Source organism: Scomber scombrus, chromosome 8 (assembly GCF_963691925.1).
Source record: "Scomber scombrus chromosome 8, fScoSco1.1, whole genome shotgun sequence".
Lineage (NCBI taxonomy): Eukaryota > Metazoa > Chordata > Actinopteri > Scombriformes > Scombridae > Scomber > Scomber scombrus.
The window spans coordinates 19984378-20007657 of NC_084977.1; the positions used below are offsets into that span (position 1 = coordinate 19984378).

At 40.9% G+C, this 23280-nt stretch overlaps 1 protein-coding gene across 2 annotated transcripts in view; it reads left to right on the plus strand.

Moving 5' to 3' along the window:
• The window catches only part of nr5a2 (nuclear receptor subfamily 5, group A, member 2), a 70439-nt gene that overhangs the window by 19206 nt on the left and 27953 nt on the right, over nucleotides 1-23280 (plus strand). For both annotated transcript variants that reach the window (XM_062424203.1, XM_062424204.1), the window contains exon 6: nucleotides 22780-22899. In XM_062424203.1, the coding sequence (XP_062280187.1) occupies nucleotides 22780-22899 (120 nt within the window). The remainder of the gene's footprint in view (nucleotides 1-22779; nucleotides 22900-23280) is intronic.

Genomic DNA, 23280 nt, shown 5'->3' on the forward strand with positions numbered 1-23280 from the left:
TTGCAAAATTCCCCCCAAATATTTAATATTATTTTATTTTCAAAGGGGAAAATAACAAATGAAACAAATGTAATATTTAAAATGGAGCCAATTACAACACAGACAAGAGTCCTTGAAAAATACATGTTGACATTTAGCACGCGCCATGTCCCCGCTATTGACATTTTCGAGATCTGTATTTGCATTCAACCGGGCTACACAGTACTTCACTCATACACACACGCACATATGTTCTAATCCTAGGGTGTGGCCACAGCTAATAATTGTGTGTGGTTTGCACATTAACTTTGAATGATCATTTTTGCTCCACTGTGAAGCCTCTCTTTTTCTCACACCCTCAGCCTAATTCAATTATCTCACTCACTTGTGTTTGTCACTCTCTGATTTGCTGCTGAATTAAATGTCATTATGTTTGCATAATGACAACCCATATTACTGGAGCTGCATAGTAATTGAGCTGGGTGCCTATTACAAAGGTAGAAAATGACCTGGGCTCAATGCAGGACAAACCTCTTCCTGCACCCTGATCCCCCACAAAAAAACTCTCCTGCTCTAGTTTGCACAGCCCCCATTGGCGGGGGAGTATTTTATTTAAGTGAGGGGGATAATTGAACCTACCCCCAATGCCCTATTTTTAAGGAGCCATCTACAACACAAGGGGGATTGAAAAATAATGTGGTAGCTGTGGCTTTGACAGTTTTTCCCACACATGCTACAGTCGTCTCTCCCATGCTTATTTCTCATTAGTAACTACTGGGAGGACTGCTGAGCATAGCTCTGTATCAGTGATCGTGAGGAGGATAAGCTAACCATGAGATAGTTTGCTGTCTCCATTACAAACACAGTTCCCTGCTGGCAATATTGAACACATTTTTACTGGTATTATGGACATTTTCAGTGGAGCCTTAAGTGTATTGCTTTGATTGGTTTATTAATCATAATTGTAGAGCATGTGTACAGTGTAGTGTGTGTGTTTAAATGTTTTGCTATTCTGTTCTGGTATCTGCAGCAGTTCAACACCAAATTAGAAATACCTATCCATGACCTCTGCCCTCTCCACTTTATCTCCCTGACTGCTTTTGTCTATGTCTATGTGTGTGTGTGTGTGTGTGTGTGTGTGTGTGTGTGTGTGTGTGTGTGTGTGTGTGTGTGTGTGTATTCATACATTAGAATACATGCATGTTAATGATCAGCTCAAGTATGACAAATATTGCCAATATTAGGGTTTTGATTTTTGGAGAAGCTACACTTACTGTGTTTCTGGTTAAACTACCAAACGATTCTATTGAATAAATATAGGCTTGCCTGTAAAATTAAAAAAAAAACGTACGTATTTGAACCCACCTGACCTTTGACATCGCCTGCTAATGTAGATCTGATTAGATCCGTTTAGATGTGAGGTTGAGTCCTGTAAGACAGGAAGCCGAGTAGAATAAAAAGTTTGTCACAGGAGTAGTGCAGCACTGTAGGAAGCTATAAATACACTTTCATCTCACACATGCACACACACATGCCCACATTACTGTAAGACATAGACACCACTCACACAAAAACGCACAGCGCCTCTCACTATTATTAGCTCAGTAAGAACAAAAGAATTTCTCCAGTAATAGAGCCAAGCTGGAAGGGTGTGTGCGAGGTGTCTGCCAAAAAAAAGTGTTTAAAGATTTAGTTTCCATAAGTTCGCCTCGGTCACGGGACTCATAAACATTTAGCCATTAGGAGGACCTTCTAAAGAGAACTCCCCATTCTTTTCCAATGTGGCACACTGCCTGTGTCTCTTTCTCCCTCTCTTTCTGGGAATGGGGCATGACGTGAGGGACGTTTATTTCTAACACCTTGTATCCGAGAAGTTAGGGTGGGCTCTTCCCACCAGACTACCTCAGTCTTGATTGGTTTAACACATCGACAATTAGAAAAAAGACCAGGTCTGGTGCACTGGTTTTGAAATCAGTGAAAAAGTGGTGTGATGAGGGAACGTTTTGGCACTACTCAGATCATGATCACTAGTGGTTATTTTATAAAATTTGAAGCAAGTTGAAAACAAGTGCGAGTGTGGATGTGTGTGTGTAGGTTTATGTGTGCCTAAATGTCTCACTTGCATATAAGCATCCTATTATTTTTCTGTATGTTTAAGTTTATTTTGGCCTTATTATGAGTTTCTATCCAACATATTGACACTGTTGCAGAATATGGTTAATTTTTTAATGTATGTTTTTTATGTATTAGTGCTTTTTTCAGTACTGTGTGTAAGCTCATGAGAACATCCAAGTGTTAGAGTGTGTGCTAAAGGGGGAAACGTATTTGTCTCTAAGTGACATTTGCTAGTACAGGGCTGGTACTCTGCCACCCCTCCCCTCCTTCTGTCCTCCACTGTCCTGCCATGAACCCCTCTGTCCGTCCCAACGCCAATGTCAACCAGACAGATTTGTATGTGTTAAAGGACAAATTCACTCAAAAATGCCATAACAGACTTTCAAGAGAGCTACTGGCAATGCCTGGTCTTGAATTTCTGTGTGAATTTTGCTGTGTGGTGTTATTGGGTATCATAGATGGTTTCTCTTGACAGTAGACTTAGTGAACCAGAATTGAATGCAGCCACATGTATGCTGTGTTTTGTTAGGACACATTTGTCTACAGGAATTCTGGGAAATGTGGGAACCTACAAACTGAAGAAATAGATGAGGCAGAATAGGGGGGACACAACACTACAATAAAGCACAAAGTTTATATAATGTACATTATTCATTTTCATTCATGTACAATTATTTCTACTGTTAGAGGCTCTGACTTCACATCCTCCTCATATTAACCGAATGACATCAGACAGAAAAAATGCCATCTATTACAGATGACTTAGAGAGAAGGAGAATAAGTATGGGACAAAAATGAAACAAAGTTAGCACCCTGGCTTCAATTTAAAATGTTGAAAATATACTCTCCCCTTGAATCCACCACATCCAAAAAATCCAAAAAAAATCCTAAAATGCAAACAAAGAACTGCATTAAGAAGAAATACTAATCATGACTTCTGAAAATTCAAGTACTTTGAATAAACATCTCACAAGAGACAGAAACAAATACAAAATGCAAAACAAACAAAAGACAAAAGCAAAAAAGTCAAGTAAATTGACATATTCCTGAAAAAAGTGATGCATAAAATGACAAGGAAATTTTAGAAATAAATTAGATTGCCCTTGTTGGAGGAAAATCATAAGGGAATTGTGAGTTTGCCTTAAACATTGACTGACTGTACACAACTGTTGTCAATTACGACACTTTTGTAAGGATCACAAAGTTTCGTTTAAACTGGTTGATGGAGTTTAAGTACTTAAAAAGAGAAGCCATGCATGAAAACTGTAAATATTACCTTCTTAAAAACAACTCTTCTAATGTCCCTCTGCCTGTGAACATGAGTGTGGACAGCATGTGTGAGTGTGTTTGCATGTTTACACTGTTTGCAAGTGTGCGTGTGTGAGGGTGACTCATAGCTGGTCCAATGCTACCCTCTCCTCCATTGTTCCACCGTTGGGATGACTGGACTGACTCCCACCACAAACACAATGGGAGGGAGAATTTAGCAGGCCGATCGGGACTATTGATGATTCATATGTTTATATCTCACCTTCCTAACTCAACTCCCTTTTCAACCCACCCGTCTTCCTCTCTACACCCTTTAATAAAAAGGGATGTCTCTCTTGTGTTGGGTTAGTGAGCACTTTTGTGTGCCTTGTCAACACACAGTATACAACAGTTAATGAAGTAATGGAAAACACCATTTCGAAAAAGACTTTTAAGTAATCCAATTTACTAAGACTGCTACAGTTTAGCCATATTTAAAAAATCCACATATAATACATACAGTATGTTTCTCTTTCGTCACATATTTATCATTTCCCGTTTTTCCCAGATTGCCATTTGCCTTTCAACAACACCCAGAGAAGATTTATGATCTTGCTGCTTTTAATTACACATAATAAGAGAAACAGCTAAATGTTCAGTAGTCTGGAAATATTTGCAACACATGCCAACTTATAAAAACAGCAACAGTGTTTTCAAGGTGAAGCTTAATGGCAGGGGCATTAGAGTAGAATGGTTCTAAAAATCATTTTCCTCCTCCCACTCCTCCTCCCTCTCCTCATTCCAGTTGATTCATTTTTGGCATCTCAATTATTTTGACTTAATTCTTAATAAAATAAGTTGTTTATGACTCCAAACTAAAGGTTGTTACTTTAACTATAGATGACATATCTGTTTCTAAGAGGATATTATTGTTAAAAATCTGTCTTGAGTAAACGCTGTGTAACTTTATACATATATTTAGTCCATCCACCTGATAAAAGTGGAGCAGGAAGGAAAATGCCCATGACGTTTTGAAATGTGGCCTCACTGTTTATTTTATCCAGGGACAGTTTTTTGAGGGGATCCAGACAGGTTTTTGTGCCTCTCTGTTTCTTTTTCTTTTTTTGTCTCTCTGCATGTAGCAGGAATGGCAAAAGCAGAACCGAGGGCCATTAAGTTGAGGAGGAACTGTATTAGAAGTCTTGTTCCCTGGGAAAGCTCCCAGATGAGATTGGACGGCCATATTGGATAAACAGATGGCTGGGGAGAGGAAAGGACAGGCGAGGGGAACAGAGGTGAAACAAAGAGGGGAGATGAGAGAGGAGACGGGTAGAGAAGGAATGTGAAGAGAGCGGAGTAGAGGGAAGGAAAGGAAAGGGACTAACAAAGAGGAAGAGGGAAAGAAAAAAATGACTTGATGTAATGGATGAAGAAAGTGGTAATGGGGGAGAAAAAGGAGAGGAGAGAAATATACTAGAAAGAAAAGAAATCCAAAGGAGCTATTAGAGTTGAAGAAAGTCCAGAGGCAGAGCAGGAGGGAGGTAGAGGATGAGGTAATGAGTGTAAAACATACAAGACAGGCAGTACCGGGTCTTGCTCAAGGGCACTTTGATAGGAGTGTTAGGTGGGCACATTGGCTGAATGTCAGATTTGATATACAAAGAAATTTAAACTCACCCATTAAGTTAATATTGTAAAAACACTAACGCTAATTTCAATTTTATTATAAATGATGCAAAAAATCTTCCAATTAAGTGGTCTTTTTAATTTTTTTTGCTTTCTCTAATTTAGTTTTTGTCTTTTTTTTTAATTAAAGAATGTCATTTATTAGTATTTTATTTAAGACAATGTGGTAAACTAATCAGAAAAGATTAGTTTAAAGGAATTGAGCTGACTTTTATTTAATAGGACTCAAACACAAATAAATGTTTGTTTTTTTTAAAAGTCCCAGTCTGTCAGGCAGATATTTTCAATTAAGCCCACTTTTTTCCGTTGACTCGAATTCTCCTCCAACTCAAATTTTAAAAAGTCTTAAAAAACTTTAATTAATAGAAATCTGCAACAACCTGAAAATGAGATGAGAGCTTGTTAGGCAGCAGAATAATTTACAGCACTGATACTTGTCTGTCAGTTTATTGGACTTATCTAAGTGGCTGTATGTCAGTCAATCATGCAGAATGACAGATCCCCAGGGTAAGAGGTGGAGGGAGGGGGGGCTGATGCTCACATCGTACACCTGAATATTCTCCACTTATAGATTTACCTGAGTGAATAATGTAAGGTGCTCTGATGTGCCCCACTCTGCCCTACTGCATAATCCCCCTTCTCTATTCACCCCCCATCTCCATCTACAGCCATAAATATTACATGAATTTACTTTGGCAAAATTAAACTTGCACAACCCACCCGCCTAATTCAGACTGAAAGATCTTTTTCTACCAATCTTAGTTATCCTCCTCATACACACACACACACACACACACACACACACACACACACACACACACACACACACACACACACACACACACACACACACACACACACACACACACACACACACACACACATTTTTTACCATGACCTATCCAGGAGCAGTTTAATTATCAAGGTGCAACCAAGTGTGTGTGCATGTTTGTGTGTGCTAGGACAGGAGGGGTGTATTTCCCCTGCCCTGCTTTGACCGGTGATTGCACCTTTTCTTTTTTTTCTTCACACCCCATAACTGAGTGGAAATTAATAAGCCGTTTTAGGCGTGATCTGTGAACCCTGGGAAGTGGGGAAGTGGTATATCTAAACCAACCTCCACACACACACACATACACACAACCACACACACAAAGATTCAGAGCCTCAAGCTGCAATGTCTGTCTTGTCACAGAGGTCAACGATCCCCCCCCCCCCCCCCACACACACACACACACAAACACACACACACCCCAATCCTGACAAACTGCGAGCATGATGGGGTTGGCGGCCGCACACAGTTGGCAAAGATTTGTAACTGTGTCCCTGGTCCATTGCATTTGAATTATTCTGCAGGCTGTGCTGCACCCTCCCAACACACACACACACACACACACACACACACACACACACACACACACACACACACACACACACACACACACACACACACACACACACACACACACACCATAACATGCCTGCTTTACATTAGTTGGGAAGTAAGAAGGTGTAAAGAACACTGGTGAGAAAAAGAGGGATGCAGAGAGGAGACAGGAAGTTACAGAAGGAGAGAGACAGAGAAGAGTTAAGGCTGTGACATGAGATTGAAACTGAGCAGTAGAGAGAGAAAGAAAGACAGAGTGAATGATTTAGAGTGAGAAAAGACGTGGTGACCATGAGAAAAAGAGAGGACAGACCCAGATATGGAGTCAGAGACAGAGAGAGATATCGCAACAAAGATGGAGAGAGTGAAAAGAGATGACTATGAAAGGTAAAGAGAGATAGAAGGAGACAGAGAGAAAGAGAAGGAGGTAATGAAGGACAGCCAGAGAGGGACAGAAATAGAGGAAGAGGGAAATGAGGAAGAGAGGAAGGTGGGGGGGGGTTAAATGGGAAGATGAACAAGGAGCTGCAAGAGGCAGCGACCAAGGGCAGGAGGAGGAGGAGGAGAGGGGGCATGGTGAAGGACAACAGGGGGGGTGAAAAGAGGACCAGTAGGTGGGGTGGGGGTGTGTGTGGGGGGGGGGGGGGGGGGGGGGGGGGGAACAGGTGGAAGGTTAATGGGCCTGGAGCGGATCCACCAGACGCTCTTGGGCTTGATATATGGGCCCGGGGACTGGCGCGGGGCGTAGGCTTTCAAAGATATATTATTTCATTTGAGGAGCAGCACCATTCTGGCCGACAACCCCCGCACACCCTCACCCCCGTTTCCACCAACACCCCCCACAGCCCAGCATTTGTCCAGTGATAGATGACACTCCCCCCACCACCACCACCACCCCCAAGACACACACATGCACAAATACACATACAGTATTCCCCCCCCCCCTTCGCAACACTCCCATCGTTCCTGTACAATTCTGTGTTGTATTCAGTCGGACTTGTTTAAATCTCCACTGAATTTAGCTTTTTTTACAATGTCTTTCTTTCACCCTTCCTCACCCTCCTCCTCCCTGCTTCAATCTTTCTCCCAGGCTGCAGGCAGGTCTTACGGCTGTCTGTGTGTTTTTTTAAGTTGCTATTTTAGTGGTAACAATATCTGTTTGATCAGTAGCGCTGGGTAGGAGCAGGAGTTTGGGGGAGTTACAGGGGCGGTTGGTAGGGGTTCACAAAGGCCTCTTTTCATTCATAAATTATTGACCATCGTCCAAGACATCACTCTCCCTTTTTCATAAATACTGTAATAGGCCTCCTTTTTTATTTTTTATTTTTTGCTCAATACTACCAATACAAAAGTGGATTTGTGGAACAGTTTTAAAGAAACAGTGTGCGGTCAACCCCCCCACTCCCCCCAAAAAGAAAAAAAGTGCGTAAATCAGAAATAACAGAGGCTGTACCTGGAAGGCTACAGGTGTATGCTGAATGTTTCCAGGCTGTTAAAGTGTCCCTTTGCAAAGCACTGAAGCATGTATGCAGATTTATGTGAATGTGTCATTATTCCAGTGTACAAAATGACAAGATGGCAATTGCAGACATGTGAAGCGTTAGTGTGAAACTCTTAAGTCTGCGCCTTTAGTAAGCAACCACAAATCTCACAAAATTCAAATTTCCCAAAGTCTTCCTCTGATCCCTTGATGGCTTTAAGATGCAACCTTTCCAAATACTGTAATGGTCCCGTAGGTACAACCCCAAGGGAATGCAGGAGGCCGGAAGGAAGAACAGGAAACTTGTTAAAAGAGAAGATTTAAAGTCGCCCATCCCGGAGGAGCGGCAGCTATGAGGAGACGACGGGGGTTGGGAGGTTTTAGCATGTGCAAAGTCTGCTCATCTACTTGTTGCTTTGATGAGGGATGAAAGGCTGTCATGAAGTACAAGTTTACAGAGCTCTGGGCAATGATAGACTCAACCGTCCTCAACAACATTTCCTCTTCCTTGTGCTTTTTCTTCATCACTCAAGGAATTTTTTCCCTGATTTATTAATTTATTTTTTACTGGTTCAACATTTAACTTACATTATCACTCATTCTGTGAGAGCAGGTGCAGAGTGTGCTTATGGACACTGACAAGACATGTAACAGTCAGGAGATGGACTTGGTTGTACCATCCAGCTAAACCTGTGGAGAATTTGTGTTTTTAAACTTCCATCTGTATCTGCCTTTCTCCATCTTAGCCCCCTCTCCAAACCACAGCTAATGAAGTAGCAAAGAAAAGCAAAAATTGCCCCCACCTCCTCCGTAGTTTTTCATTTTCAGGCAAGTTAACACAGCCTGATTCGCATTTGCGAGCACTTTGGGCATTCTGCAGGAGAAAGAGCAGGTTGTGTTTAAGTCTTGTTTGAGGACGATCAGGGTAAAAGCCTTTTTTATTGGCAGGTCATGCTCCTTGTTAAGACGGTGACGCAGGTGACTAGACTGTGCTGTTACACTTGCTGGCCCCGAACTAACACACTTGTTTCAAAAGTCGGCAACAGCCAGTCAAATCAGCAGGGAGAGAGAGAGGGCAATTGAAAGGCAGAGAGGAAGTAGGAGTGAGAGACAAAGAAAATGGGTAAACAAAGTGGATATGGGGGACTTGATTTAGTTGGCCAGGCTGCTAACAAATCAACTCAACGGCGTGCAAACCCTTCATACACTCCGCCAAAGTACAAAGTAACTTTCTCCCTCCCCTCTCCCCCTCTCTGCTGCGCTTATAGTTATGAGCCGTGTTAAATCTGAAGTTTATGCAGGAACCTTTCCAAAGTGCCTCCCATCAGAAACTTTGCAAGCCAACAAAGTGGTGCTTATGAAAAGGACAGATTAGACGTGATTCTTGTAGAAAAGTATTGTTATTTGCAGGCAGGCTGGGTGACTGAGGGTGGCAATATGTTGTCAGACCAGTGGTAAATATACAGACAGAAGTGCCGGCATTTTGCTTCTAAATAGCTCCCGGCTATTGGGTTTCCTGGAGGTCAGAGGGGCCGAGGTGTGGCTGCTGCAGCCTTACACCGACCCTCAACCTCTAAACTAAACTCACCACATTGAACTATGCAAACCTGTCAGCTAATTTATCTTACTCTCTTAAGCCTGCCTGCATCTCATCATTGTATAAGACACAGTTTAGAAAGCATCAAAACAAAAAAAAGCACAAACAGGATATCCAGAATTGTCTGACTTTCAACAACAACGTTGGTTTGTATTTAATCATACAGTATATTCAGTCAGGATAAAAAACAAGCATAATATGTTTTGTTATTGGCCCCAGTTTGAATAGTATGATAGAAAGCTGAATGAGTAATCTGTTACTAAAATCACTAAAACCTTCCTGTCAAATTAGTTAAATGTATAGAGAAAAGGTTTAATATCATTTACTTATATTAGCCAGACATTAATCAATTCATTTGTCAACCATTTTAGTTCAACTACAGTACTAAAACAAATTACCAAATAAATATATGGAGATAAAACACTTGCATAATGTATAAATACAATGATTTTATTCCCCAAGCTGCACTCTGAAACACAATAATTCAATGGGCTTTTCAAGCATTAAAAAAAAAGACACAGATTGCTCCTTGCTTCTTATGTTCCAATGTTGCGTGGCTTCAATTATCTGCGTGTAATCTGGCCTGCCTAGATGTTGTGCCTGTGTCTGCCGCTTTCGTCACTGGGCTGTCAACAGTTGTCGTCCAATGTCTATTTTCGATGCTTATTTATGGCTTGCCTATTCTGGACAGGGAGTGGGGAAGCTCGGGTCCAGCAGACAATAGATAAGACAGTAGAGAAGCAGATTCGACAGCTTGCCGGCTAGTTTTACACTTAAAGAGTCAACGGGTATTTATATTCAACTGGTAAGGCGGGTGATTGAATTTGCACATAGAAGTTTCATAGGTGTAACACTAGACATTGTGGTTGTGTTGTGACGACAGGCGAGAAATTTCAATGGGGCCGCACGCCAAACAACGACCCAGCTGAGAAAATGGCTTTAAGCGCCGCTGGCAAAGTAGGACAAAGACACCTGTTCCCTATCCCTACTTTTAAGCGTTCTTTCCTTTGCTGGTTTTAATTTTCATCTTGCTCCCTTTATTTCTTTAACACTGCACCAAAACTTTTTATTACTCTCACACCATTCCCTCTTCCTCACTTCTCAATCTGTCAATCTCTTTCTCTATTTCTCCCAAAACGCTGTAACTGCAAACCTGGCACGAGCCACGGATAAATGATTCCATACATGTGAAATAAAGGCATGGCACTAATAATCAGCTTTACAGTCCTGCGTTCTTTTAGGATTGCGCCCTCTCAGAGGGGGATAAAAAGCGAGCTGAAACAATGATGAGCAATAAACCAAATATGCTGAAAGGGGACTTGCTGAGAAAGGTGTTGACAATACTGTTAAACCTCCAGAAATGAATTAGGGATGCTGAAAAAATATCAAAAGAGACAAGCTTTTCAGGTGGCAAGCCGCAGTTTCACCTTCCCTTAGGCCAAAACTTCATACACCACATGTTGCACTGTGTTTCCCATCAGCAGCAGCACCGCTACGCCACATACAGCCACAGCCGTGCTATAGAGAGATCCCTGTCTACTAATACAGATGCATTCATGGCAGTTTCTGTCAGATGAAGCCAGTAGATGCACTTCAGGGAGAAGCAGGCCTCCATCTGTTCAGTAGTGTTACGGTTTTGATGCCTTATCTTCCTTGTGCTTTGAGTGTTTACGTATCACAGGAGCTCTGGAAATGCTGAAAATTAATTCACATTTTTAATTTGTGTATTAAGGGCTGTGATCCCAGGGATCTCTGGAACTGTGTCACATGTACATGTAGATTCACAGCTGTCTGCTCTAAAACCCACCACCTAAACCCCCATACAACCCCTTATCAAAAAAAGGGCCCATCCCAGCATGTCAAACGCTAATGGGAATCTGTGTCTACCGCCCTCTCAGACAGAAAGCATCACTGCGTCAGTCTCTGCATTTTAAAACAGCTTTGGTCTGTGTTAAGGTATATTGCATATGTGTGTGTCAGTATATATGTGTGTGTGTGCGATAGTTAAGGAGGACTGTCTCTACTGTTCTGAATAATACAAAAGGGGGAAGCCTTTAGCCTGTTGTCTTCTTTGTCTCCTCTTCTTCTGGTCTTCTCTTCCCCTTAACGCAGCAGACAGCCAGACAAGGATTATGGGGTCATTTCCCACTGTCTGTCAATGAAAGTCACACACACTTATATACACACACATGCACACACACACACACACACACACACACACACACACACACACACACACACACACACACACACACACACACAACACACACACAAACACACACATACACACAGTCGCACAAAAACACACATACACATGTGTACATGCATGCATGCACATAAATCCTCTCTCTCAGGTCTGACAGAGTCATGACCGTATAATAAAGTGAATGCAAAACCCCACTTTTAACCACCAACTGCACACACACACACACTGAAATCAGCAACCTGTCATTTTCCATACCTGCTTACATACACACTCACCTCCCCCCACCCCCCTCCCCACACACACGCACTTCCCTATATTGCACCTCCCCTGCCTACCTTTCACACTTAGCTCACAAACACCAGGCTATAAATTGCTGCATAAACTCAAATGATGATTGCATGGCATGAAAATTCAATGGCTAAGGCTTAATGCCCAGGTAGATTAAGCTCTGTGTGTGTGTGTGTGTGTGTGTGTGTGTGTGTGTGTGTGTGTGTGTGTGTGTGTGTGTGTGTGTGTGTGTGTGTGTGTGTGTGTGTTGGGAGTCTGTGGAGGGGGTGTTCTCAGATCAATAGGATTACTATGATCAGTAACTCCCATCCAGGAACCTTAAGATATTCTACCAGTACTGTACAACTCATTTTACCATTGGATGTTATTCATTTTCTCTCTCTGCATCTGATGTCGGACGGGGGGGGTGGGGGGCGGTTAAGAAAAGAGTGGAATGGCAGGAAGGGAGCAGGAGGCTGTGCATGTGTGTATGTTAAGGTTTGTGTGTAAGAATGCAGGATGTATATTACTGTCAAGCATTTGTATGTGTGTCTCTGTGTAAGTATGCAGGTCGGAGTGTGTGTGTGTGTGTGTGTGTGTGTGTGTGTGTGTGTGTGTGTGTGTGTGTGTGTGTGTGTGTGTGTGTGTGTGTGTGTGTGTGTGTGTTTGAGAGAAGAGAAAGAAGGAAGGGTTACTTTTGGGAGATGCCATTCCCTTGGCTGCATGTGTATTAGCGGCCTAATGTTCAAGTGAATAATTGATTAGGGCCTCTCTGTGTTTTTGATAATTAGTTGATTGCTTCTCAGCTCTAAGCCCTGAGATTTCAAGTGTGTGTATGTGTGTGCACGTGTGTGTGTGTGTACGTGTGTGTGTGTGTGTCTGTATGTGGTGGGGTGCAGGGTAGGTAGTCTACTTCTGAGGTATCCTGAAAACAATAGTGTTCAAAGAAAAATAAGCTAATTTCCTCTAAGCCATTCGCTCATGGATTAACTTTCTTCAGAAATGAAGCAACAATACATACATTTCTTTCTCATAACCTCATTTTTTCTGAAGTTGTCAAATGCTGACTATCATTTTGATTCCAAATGTTACTGGAAACTTTGGATTTTGCACATTCTATCTAGTAAACAGACTAGCTTTGGTAGAAAACAATAAACATTGCATGTATGAAAAGGTATCTATTGAAATTCATGTCTGGCCTCTCACTGGTCCGATCTCTTGCCTTATTGATTTTTCTATCTTTCATATGCTTATGCATCAAGTAAAAACAGCATAGGAAAGTTTGGGTGTGCTTAGTTCATCGTCAAATCCCCGTGCTGATATCAGACAGAGAGGAGGGTTTGTTGCCATCGTCAGCGACCTTGAGAAAACAAGACGCTCTTCCCGCTGTAACACACAGACCCACAGAGCTACTTTGTTTTTTCCTGCCTCATGAATGTAGTGCCACGCTCGTCTTGGATTCTCACAGATGTATGTGTGTACATTTGTGTATGTGTGTTTATGCCTTACCCCTCAGATACCATGATTCACTATTTTTACACCCATCAGCTATTTTATCAAGATTTTCTTTTTCTTTTACCAGATGTTTGGTATTTAATTATTAATATCATATATATAATCATATCATATGTATAATAATATACATATGAATTAAGCACATAAATTACTTTTTACACTGGTTCACTATAGGCAGCAACTGCAGTTAGAAAATGCAAATCCTGTATCTGGCCTCGCCACAACACACCAGACTTTATATAAAGATTGATGTAGCAAGGTGCGCCATCATTAACTTGTTTGGATTGGAGCCGGTTTGAAGCCCAGAGTTGCAGTTTACAGTCAGCGCCATCCTCTCCGTTTACAGCCAGGACCTACCAAATAAGGAGTGTGTGGTGTTGCCTTTCACATGTTAGAAACATGCCTTGCTTTCTTGGAAACAGTGAGTGGTGCACAGTTAGGCTAATATAAGCTACTTTAGCTAAATTGTGCTAACAGGGCAGGTATCAAGTAGCATTAAACTTAATGAAATATTGCAACAATAACTCAGTGTGAGTCCTGGAGCCGGGGAGAGCAGTAGGTGAACAAACTGTCAATCACAGTCAATCACCACCAGCTCACTTATTTAAATACATTTAGTGATTGAGTTCATTATGACTTGTTAAGAAGTTGAGTCCATTGGACTTAGGGAACTAGCAACTGTCAATGATGTGCACTTTAAGGGACTTCCACAGTGGCTTCTGCCTCAAGTAGTTGCCACTCTGCCCAGGCAGAGCAGGAAGACCTTATTAGGCCCACCTCGTATTTCCTCTTGTCTCGACAAGGGTTGGGACAAAAGGAAGCTGTATGGGATGAAAAGACTAATGTTGAGGGGGGTCAATTTGGAAAGAGGGCAGGTCCAATCATAGGCTGGGTTTTTGTTTTTCCTTTTTAACACAAGCCTGGGACAAGAAGAAGAATGTCAGGATGTATAGACGGATGAGAAGATGGGAAGAGAGAGAGAGCATGTCCAATCGACAGCAGAGTGTTCTCAGGGTCAAAGGTCAGCCTCCAGAGTCTGTTAATGCAGTCACCGTGGGAACCGATCAATCTCAGTGCCTCAGCAGTATCGATCAGACTTGGGCACACGCACATGTGGACACACACTTAGACACGCACTAGCATTCTCTCTGACAAACACACAATGCAGTATTCATTCCCTCTTTGAAAGCAGTTTCTGCTCTCACTCCAACATACAGCGAGTACATCAGGTTATGCAAGCAAATGACAATGCACCAACACATAGACACACTCAGAGACAAAACACCTTGCCTAATGATTTTCAGAAAAGACAAGATTTGTAGACAATCACTGTGCTAACAGCAGGAAAAAACACATCTTTTTGTTAGTTTTGGGGTTATTTTAAGAAAGGGAGACATACTGAAGGACATGGCAAACATTAGTATTTACTAATACTGAAAAGAAAAATTCCATCTAAAATATCCTCATAATTCTAAGGCATCACAACCAGGAACTAAGATTTAAAAAGCCAAATAACTTTAGATTGTTAAGATTGTAGATTATTCAAGGGCATTCCACCGCCACAATTTAGTAAACCAGGACATAGTTTCTTCTCACATTCTCAAATGAGGTAAGATATTTTCCTGAAGTTTTGTTTTGTTTTGTTTTTTGTTGTGTTTTTATAATTTCGATGATGAAACACAATCGGTATCCTCCTCTAATGCCAAACAGATAAAAACAGAGTATGAGTTCTCAGCTTCCAAATGTCCCTTAGGTGACAACACAGAATAACAAAGTGTTTACATGCATTTGAATGGCTGTGCTCAGCACTAAAGAATTAAGACTTAGCACTGCATCTAATACAATATTAAATATATCTTCTGTTGTATATAAACGAATTATTTGCCTTAGGTTTAAGCAGCACACATCCAAGGATCACTTATCTTCATCTGTTGTTTTTTTATGTCTGGGCTATTGATAAGATAATGTTTAAACCTCAACATTTTCCAAAACACTGATTTGTCACATATTAAACTCACTACCATATCCTTGATAGCAACATTACACTAAAATGTTTTATGTGGAAGGAAATATGAAATGCTCTCTGTTGATTCCCTTGAATTTCTGTTGAATAACTTTGATATCAAGCAAACTTCTACATTTAATGTGTTCTGTTTGGTGGATGCTTCAGTACAGAGTGAGGGTATATTGCTCAAACCTCTTACCCTGGCAGAGTTGTTGTTTACATATTGTTACACAAATTGACTCTAAACATATTAATGCTTGAATTTAATGACTGCTGGATAAAATGCATAATTGTAAATAGCAAAATAAGTTTTCTTGAAAAATAAGCTTACTTGTTGAAGCCAGAGAAGCATTTTTCTGATAACTTCTGAACTTTTTCAGCTCACAGATGGCTTGTGGCATCCCTATGGCTGTTTAGGGACATTATAACAGTGTAGGGTTTCTGTGTGTTCAGTCAGAGATAAACCCACAGGCATTCTCCTCTACCTGATATGATGGATTAGAGATACATGCAACCCAAAAACAGGTGCCAGTGACTTGAATTGTTGATGAGCATGCATGCAATGATATACATATACATAGTGTCACATACATAGATACATAGCATGCATTCATGGTACATATCATAGTGAGTCGTATCAAGCTGTTGTCAAGCGTGCTAGCTTATTGTCTTTTATGAAGGCACGCATTAATGCATTTCTGAATGCCTCTTTTTTTGTTTTACTTTTTTTCACATTTTTGGCTCTTATGACAAAAAGTGTCTTCTGAATCCACTATTTTCTGTTTCCACGTACAAGACAATAGGTTTACACCTCTCCCTACCTGCACATAATATATTTAAAGCATTATTTCTTCACCTGTGACTGTGTTTGATTTTCATACACTAAAAATTACATGCACTTTTACTATTGAATGTTCTGTACGTTTTCTGTAAATTATTCTACAACCCTGGTGAGCTCTATATGAAAACGTGACACAAATGTAGGAATACATCTATGTCAATTGACCCAAAGAAGGATGAAACCACTGCACAAGAATCATCTATTAGAATGAAAAAACTTTAAATGGCTATATTTGACATTTTAGCTGTCTTTAATTTTTCAGTTTGTGCTTTTGAGTTATGAAATCATATTTGTAACATGATGCTGCGTTGTGGCCAACTTTTTGACTGTCCACACATTGAAATTCCCTGATTGCTCAGCTCTGTTCACAGTGTAAATGTACTCCCAATAGTACCAGCAGCCTAAAAGTGCATGCAAAATAGCAGAAAGCCAACAGGTGTACAAGTAGTAAATAGACTTAGACTTTAGACTTTATTGTCCCCAAGAGGAAATTCCTTTCCACAGCATTGTACATATCTGACAATAACAATCCACTATAGCGTTGATACAACAATAACAACATAACATGACAGACAGCAGTGCTGTTTAAGGCAGCTATGACAGATTCTGGTTGCTCTATTCTTCAACTTTGACTGTGACTGACAAATTTGGTTTTACTGAAGCTAGCTGCTCAGTATATTATCACTATTAACATTCCTCTGTTCCGCGTGTAGCCCCCTCCCACTGACTCGCAGCAACACCTGCCACCTGCTCATTTTCCCAGCATTCTTATCACCCCGCCAGCCATACAATCGAGGCGCAAATGGACTGTATGCCATGATAAACAAGGGCTGCTTTGGGGAAGGGAGTAGGGGGGTGATGATGGTTTTTATTCTCATCCACTTCAGCCATGCGCAGATAAGACCAGAACATAGTTTGACACACGTACGCGCCAAGCCCACCTCTTCCCTCCCAGCAGGTCACATAGCTGGGGGATTTTGCCACTCACTCTGCTGTTTCTTTCTGATAGTTGCAACTCTATTTGTGGCTTTTTAAAAGTAATTTCTGCCAAAAATGATTTGCAGTAGGATTCAATAGGCATTTGTTGTTTCATTTGAACTAAAATAAGATACTGAGTCAATGGTCACCTGTTTTTTGTTAGGGTTTTAGGGTTTAGCTTCCTTGTAATTTGGTCAAAACATAGGAAGAGTAATAAAGACATAAATAGACTGATACTAAGATTTAATCTCAGGTCACCAGAATTGCATGTGCTTCCACAGTAAAAAGTATCAGCCATTCCATGATTTGTGATATATTGATGACCAATTAGCTGAACAAAATCCTGTGGAACCTCACACTGAGACTCTTTTTTTAATTAAATTACCAAACTGAACTGGAAATGTGCTACATTCAAGCACAACATAATTAAGTGTTCGCAACACTCTGAGAACAACAAGCGCTGTGCTAGGTAAATTAATGCCTGTTCCCAGGTGAATACAGGGCCTGTTTGGCTCAAGGCGAACAGATGCCAAGACAGGACTGCACCAAAGGATGGCTGCTAGAGACACACGAGCATTGATGTCAGCTTCAAACCTCACCTGTAGTATTCGGAGACAGCATTGATTCTTGTCCAGCAGAGAGAGATAGAAAGATAGAAGCACAGCTATTGTTTATGTACAAGTCGTTTGAGGCAGATAAACCCATGGTCTGTGTGTGTGTGTGTGTGTGTGTGTGTGTGTGTGTGTGTGTGTGTGTGCTCCCCCTGCGTAAAAAAAGAAGGAAAAAAAACTTGAATCTCTCCATTCATTAAGGCTCCACAGAAGGAGATTCCATTAATCTGTTCATTAGGCCACATCAAAAATGGAACTACTTATTAAAATCAGATCCAGCTGTGTACTCTCGTTAAAGCTCGCCGTACCGTACGAAGCTTAACAATGCTCGTGGCACGAGACCAAAACCCGGCCACAAGAAAGGGGGGAAAAGATTCTACTGCATTGGCCTGTTTTAACTCAACACACCATGGTAATTGCTCTACTCTTAGCAGGGGGCTATGAATAAACATTACGTTTGTCAGTGAGCATCTGAATGCTCCATTTCCAATTAATTTACATTTGCCCAGAAATGGAGGGAATATCTGCTCTTAATCACAATGTTTTATTTTCTCAATTTCCCCCAAGTCTTTTCTCATTCTCTCATTCCCTGTCTGGCACTTTCATTCCCCCTCTCGCTCACTGTCTTTCTTTTTCTACCTCTCTCTGTGGAAAATCTCATTAATCTCAGCCAGTGGTTTTGAACAAAAGCTATGGGCTAAGCGATTGATCCGGGCATTGATCCCACTCGCCTGAACGATCATAAAGGTGTTAAATTGGTTTCTTGGAGGATATGTATTTTTCATCGCTGGCTGCTGCAAGTAGAAGTTCCTACTTGGAATTTCTTTCTTTTTTTAAAAAACCAAACACTGGTGATGATATTAAAATATTAAATAGATCACACCTTGAAAAGTAGCCTTAAATGTGGATTTTGAGGCCAGTTTGAAGCTATTTCTGGGGAGCATGTTTTCTGCATCAGCACAAACCTTAGAAGCTAAATCCTTGTAATGAGTTTTGCTTCATCCAAGGACAGGTGGAGACTTGGAATTGTCCAAATGCGTACAGTGGAAGCAAAGTAGAAAACTCCTTTGTTTGTATTGCTCGAGATTTGTTCTTGAATTTATACAGCAAACCTAAAATTGGTACATTGGTACAATTGGATTATGCAAACAATTTGGATGTATCATTTTCACATCAGGTTATGACTCTCTAACCTTTGAGTTTACCCAATAAACAATTCATTTCAGAATAATGTTTTTTCATGGGAAGGGAGGAACAAGACTGAGGCCTCTAAACATGAATGTTTATCAGCAACACAGGATGGTTTCTAAGTTTACAGTAAGCATACCAGTACTTAAGGACTAAATGTATGCAATGGTTTACCCGTCTACGGATTTCATACCCTTGAGCAAAAATATAATCCGCAGGAAAATTCAGGACCCATTATTAACTTAAAAGTAAGGAAACATCTACTTCACCTTCAAATTGGCTAACTTACATTATAACATTTCTAAAGTTTTAGCAAATTTAGTTTTGGTGAGCATAAGAAACAGGAACTGAAAAAAATGTGACCTTTGCAATACTGTAGCATTTTAGATATTTCAGACTGTTCAAGGTGGCAGGTGCTATAATACATCAGACCTAATACAAATTGTAATGTACTTAAAATTTACAAAGTGCAGGGAAATAATTACATATTGTCCTTAATTTGGGTTATCCATCCAGTGACATGAAGAATAATTTATTTATAGGACCTAAATAAATATGAAGCTCTCAATAAATTAACACTGTGTTGTTCACTTTGTGAATTACAAGGCAAGGCAAGGCAGCATAAAACAAAATATTAAACAGTACAAATTGGAAACGTGAAAACATTAAATTCAAAACAAGAAAAAATCTAAATATAATAAAAAGAAAACAAAAAGCTAGACTAAAATAGAGCATTACAGACCACCACTGTGCTAGGAGAAAAAAATGATATGAACTAGTATTGCAGCATTAAGACATTACTGTTACTCTACATTATACTGACTTATACTTTATTTTTAATTAAATTAGCTGAAGTTAAAAAATCACTTTTTAACTTCTGGCTGGCTGTGTAAAATAAGGAAGTGAGGTAGACTCGTGTGGCTTCAAGGAATAAAGAACATGACAAGTTTGCTTCCTTGTGGCTTCAAGGAATAAAGAACATGACACGTTTGTTTCCTTGTAAGTTAACATTGCTGGAGACCTTAAATTAGCAACTGGAAGTGTTATCTACATTTTCCATGATCATGTGGTGAGATAAGAATTAGTCAACTAAATAAATAACCAGTTTTATTGCTCTTGTGCCTTTCAACAAACTGCTTATTTGAACTTTGTATTCTAAATAAAATGGGGGGTTGCAATCAGCCATTGGCAATCAGCCAATGTTTTACCGACTATATTGGCTATATTTTCTATCTCTGTACAGATATAGTATTTGAGATTTGCCTGCATGAAAACACAAGCCAAAGAGGTTGTTGACTCCATGTCAGAAAGTTCATATTATCAGAGCGAGCAGGCAGCAGATTTTGTAGGATCAGGCGCCATGAACATTGCTCGTTTGACAGAGCAAAGGAAGAGCTTGTCAGGGAAACAGCTCGTGTCGCTGGCACTTAAAAGTTCAGCGAACTGAACCTCAACCCCTGGCCTGCCCTGTCTGGCTGTCACCAGTCCCCCTCTTCCAGGCGGGTGTCCCTCACCCTCAACTAGGCTGCTATCACCCGCCATCTTCCCCTCTGAGCTGCCCCTCTTTGATGACCCGGGCCTCTTGTCAGAGATGAGCTTCCAGGCAGGCAGAGTGAGGACAACCCTTTGATGAGAACCCTAACACTTGCCAACACCGCTGACATGCAGGGGGGTCTTTTGAAGAGCCTGGGCCTTACATGTACCCATCCGTTCACACACACACAGACACACAGACACACAGACACACACACACACACACACACACACACACACACACACACACACACACACACACACACACACACACACACAGTTGCACGTGCTTCCATGGCCCTTAGATGGAGAGACGAAGAGAGGAGGATTGGGGCACAGTATAGAGAGCCCCTTCCTTTGAATACCATCTCTGCTCTCTAATGGGTTTAATAAAGGCATTTGAATTTTGCTTTCGTCCTTTGCTTGAGACGCCTCCAGTATGGGACCACAAAAAATAGATTCATAAAAAGGAGGAGGAAAGAGACAAAGAGTCCACAATACTGTCAAAAATGCTAGAAAAGGTCACAGAAGCTTGTTATATTTTGTCATTTTTTGTGGGATGTAAGGCTTGGTTATTTTTAGGGTTTCTTGCAGCATAATTGTGCCATAGAGTGCCAGGGAACGCATGCTGTGTTCATTATTTAATAGACTTGTTTTGGTTGAGAAGTCAAAAATACATAAGTAACAAACAATCTAACAACATAAACATCTATAAGTTAGATATAAAAGTTAGCAAAAGGTTAAGCTTATTAGAGCCACTAGCAGCTGTGGCCACAGATAATCATGACCAGGCAGGCAAAGTGTTCATGTCCTACAGCAGGATGTGTCACTTGGCTTGCCATGTCTATGTTATGGCAGACCTACTATTATGTCTTCCTGAAAGGTAAACAGACACCATTTGACACTAATCAACAATTTACAGTCATAACAATCCTAATCAACAAGCAATAGACTTCAGATTCAGCCACAGCCAGCACCATGCCAGGGTGATAAAGTGTTTGAATTTTGTTGGAGATTTGATTGTTGATATCAGATTTGAAGGTGAAGTAACTGCAGATTTCAACAAATAGATACCTGTACGATATCCAAAAAGCCACATGTGCAAAATGACATTCTTTTCAACAGTGCTCATGCTGCACCTGCCTTTGTCGCAAAGTTACAACATCGATCCACATTCTTCACCCTTCAAGCTGTCGTTGACTTTGGCCATGAACATCACAGACAGTTCTCACAGACTCAAAGAAACAAAGTACTTCACAACATCACAAAACCACAGTGTGCCCAGAAAGACACATTATTTCCAATGATACCACAAAGAGGACAATGTTTGTTGATAGAAAAAAGGGGGAAAGAGAGGAGAAAGAACTTCTCATACATTTTCCTCATTCTTTCCCTCTCAATGTGGCCTTTTTTGTCTAAGTCTGGTTATGTGGACTAATTATTAACATAGAGAGCCATGGGAAGAGAGCTGCAGTTACAATAGAGGGGGTTGTTTTGGTGCACACAACCACCGTTTGACCTGTGTCAGTTTCCCAAGCTCACCTGGCAGGACCCTGGGATCCAGCGGCTGGCACTCAGGGTGAATAAAAAAAACAAAAAACAACTAGCTACTTAATCATTATCATCTGTGGAATCACTCAGAAACTGTTGGCAATGGGCAAACCTGGCAACATTGTTAAATCAGGCACGTAGCAAAGTGCTTAACTGTGTGTGTAAAGGTTCACATGAGAAAGCTTTAGTGTGTGCAGGGGACTTCTGAGCTTTGTGCAGGGTTGAAAAAACAATGCCTGTGGTACGCAGCAGATCAATAGTGATTGACCTGTGAGCAAGTTTACCTTGCAAATAGCTGCCTGTGATATTTACAAGCCTGGGCTGACATAGAGCTTCTACTTTTTGTTTTGAGCTTGACGCAAATGGCTCCAAATTACATGTGATGCATACGTTTACAAATGCTGTAATTTTTCTTGGGTGGACGACCTCTACTGGGGCCACAGGCCCTGAAACAGAAACAAAGGGGGCAGTGAAAGACACACAATCAGCAGTGCTGACAGTACATCTTACTGTGTATTAGTCATTGAGTCACTTACTGTTGTCATAGCTGTACAGAAGATCTTATGTGCTTTTTAAAAATATTTCTAACCAGGTGGACGACCAGATGAAACTTCTGCAGAACTGTTGGAGTGAACTTCTCATTCTCGACCATGTCTTCCGGCAGGTGGTACATGCCAAGGAGGGCTCCATCTTATTGGTCACAGGCCAGCAGGTGAGTTGATGAAACACCACCCCAAAACATATTTTGCTCTAACTGTAGCTTCACCCACTCTTCTTTTTTCCTCAAAAACCATGCATGAGTTGCTCCTCGGGAGACTCTGCAACACCTCAAAACTTCCCTTAAAGCATTATTGATTGCACAGCGTGGCAGGAGATTATGCTCATAGATATAAACTAATGTCACCAGAATAATCCCTTTAGCTTTTTTTTTTCTCAGTGCATCAAGAATCCAACATCAGATAAATAAAGCACTTGGTTACACATGCTGCAACACAGTGAGTGGGAGGACAGATAAATAATGTGGCTAAGTGTGTTATGTTGTTTTACTTGGAGGAAGTTGATGGGAGCTGATGCCTGAAGCACTAATGGGGGT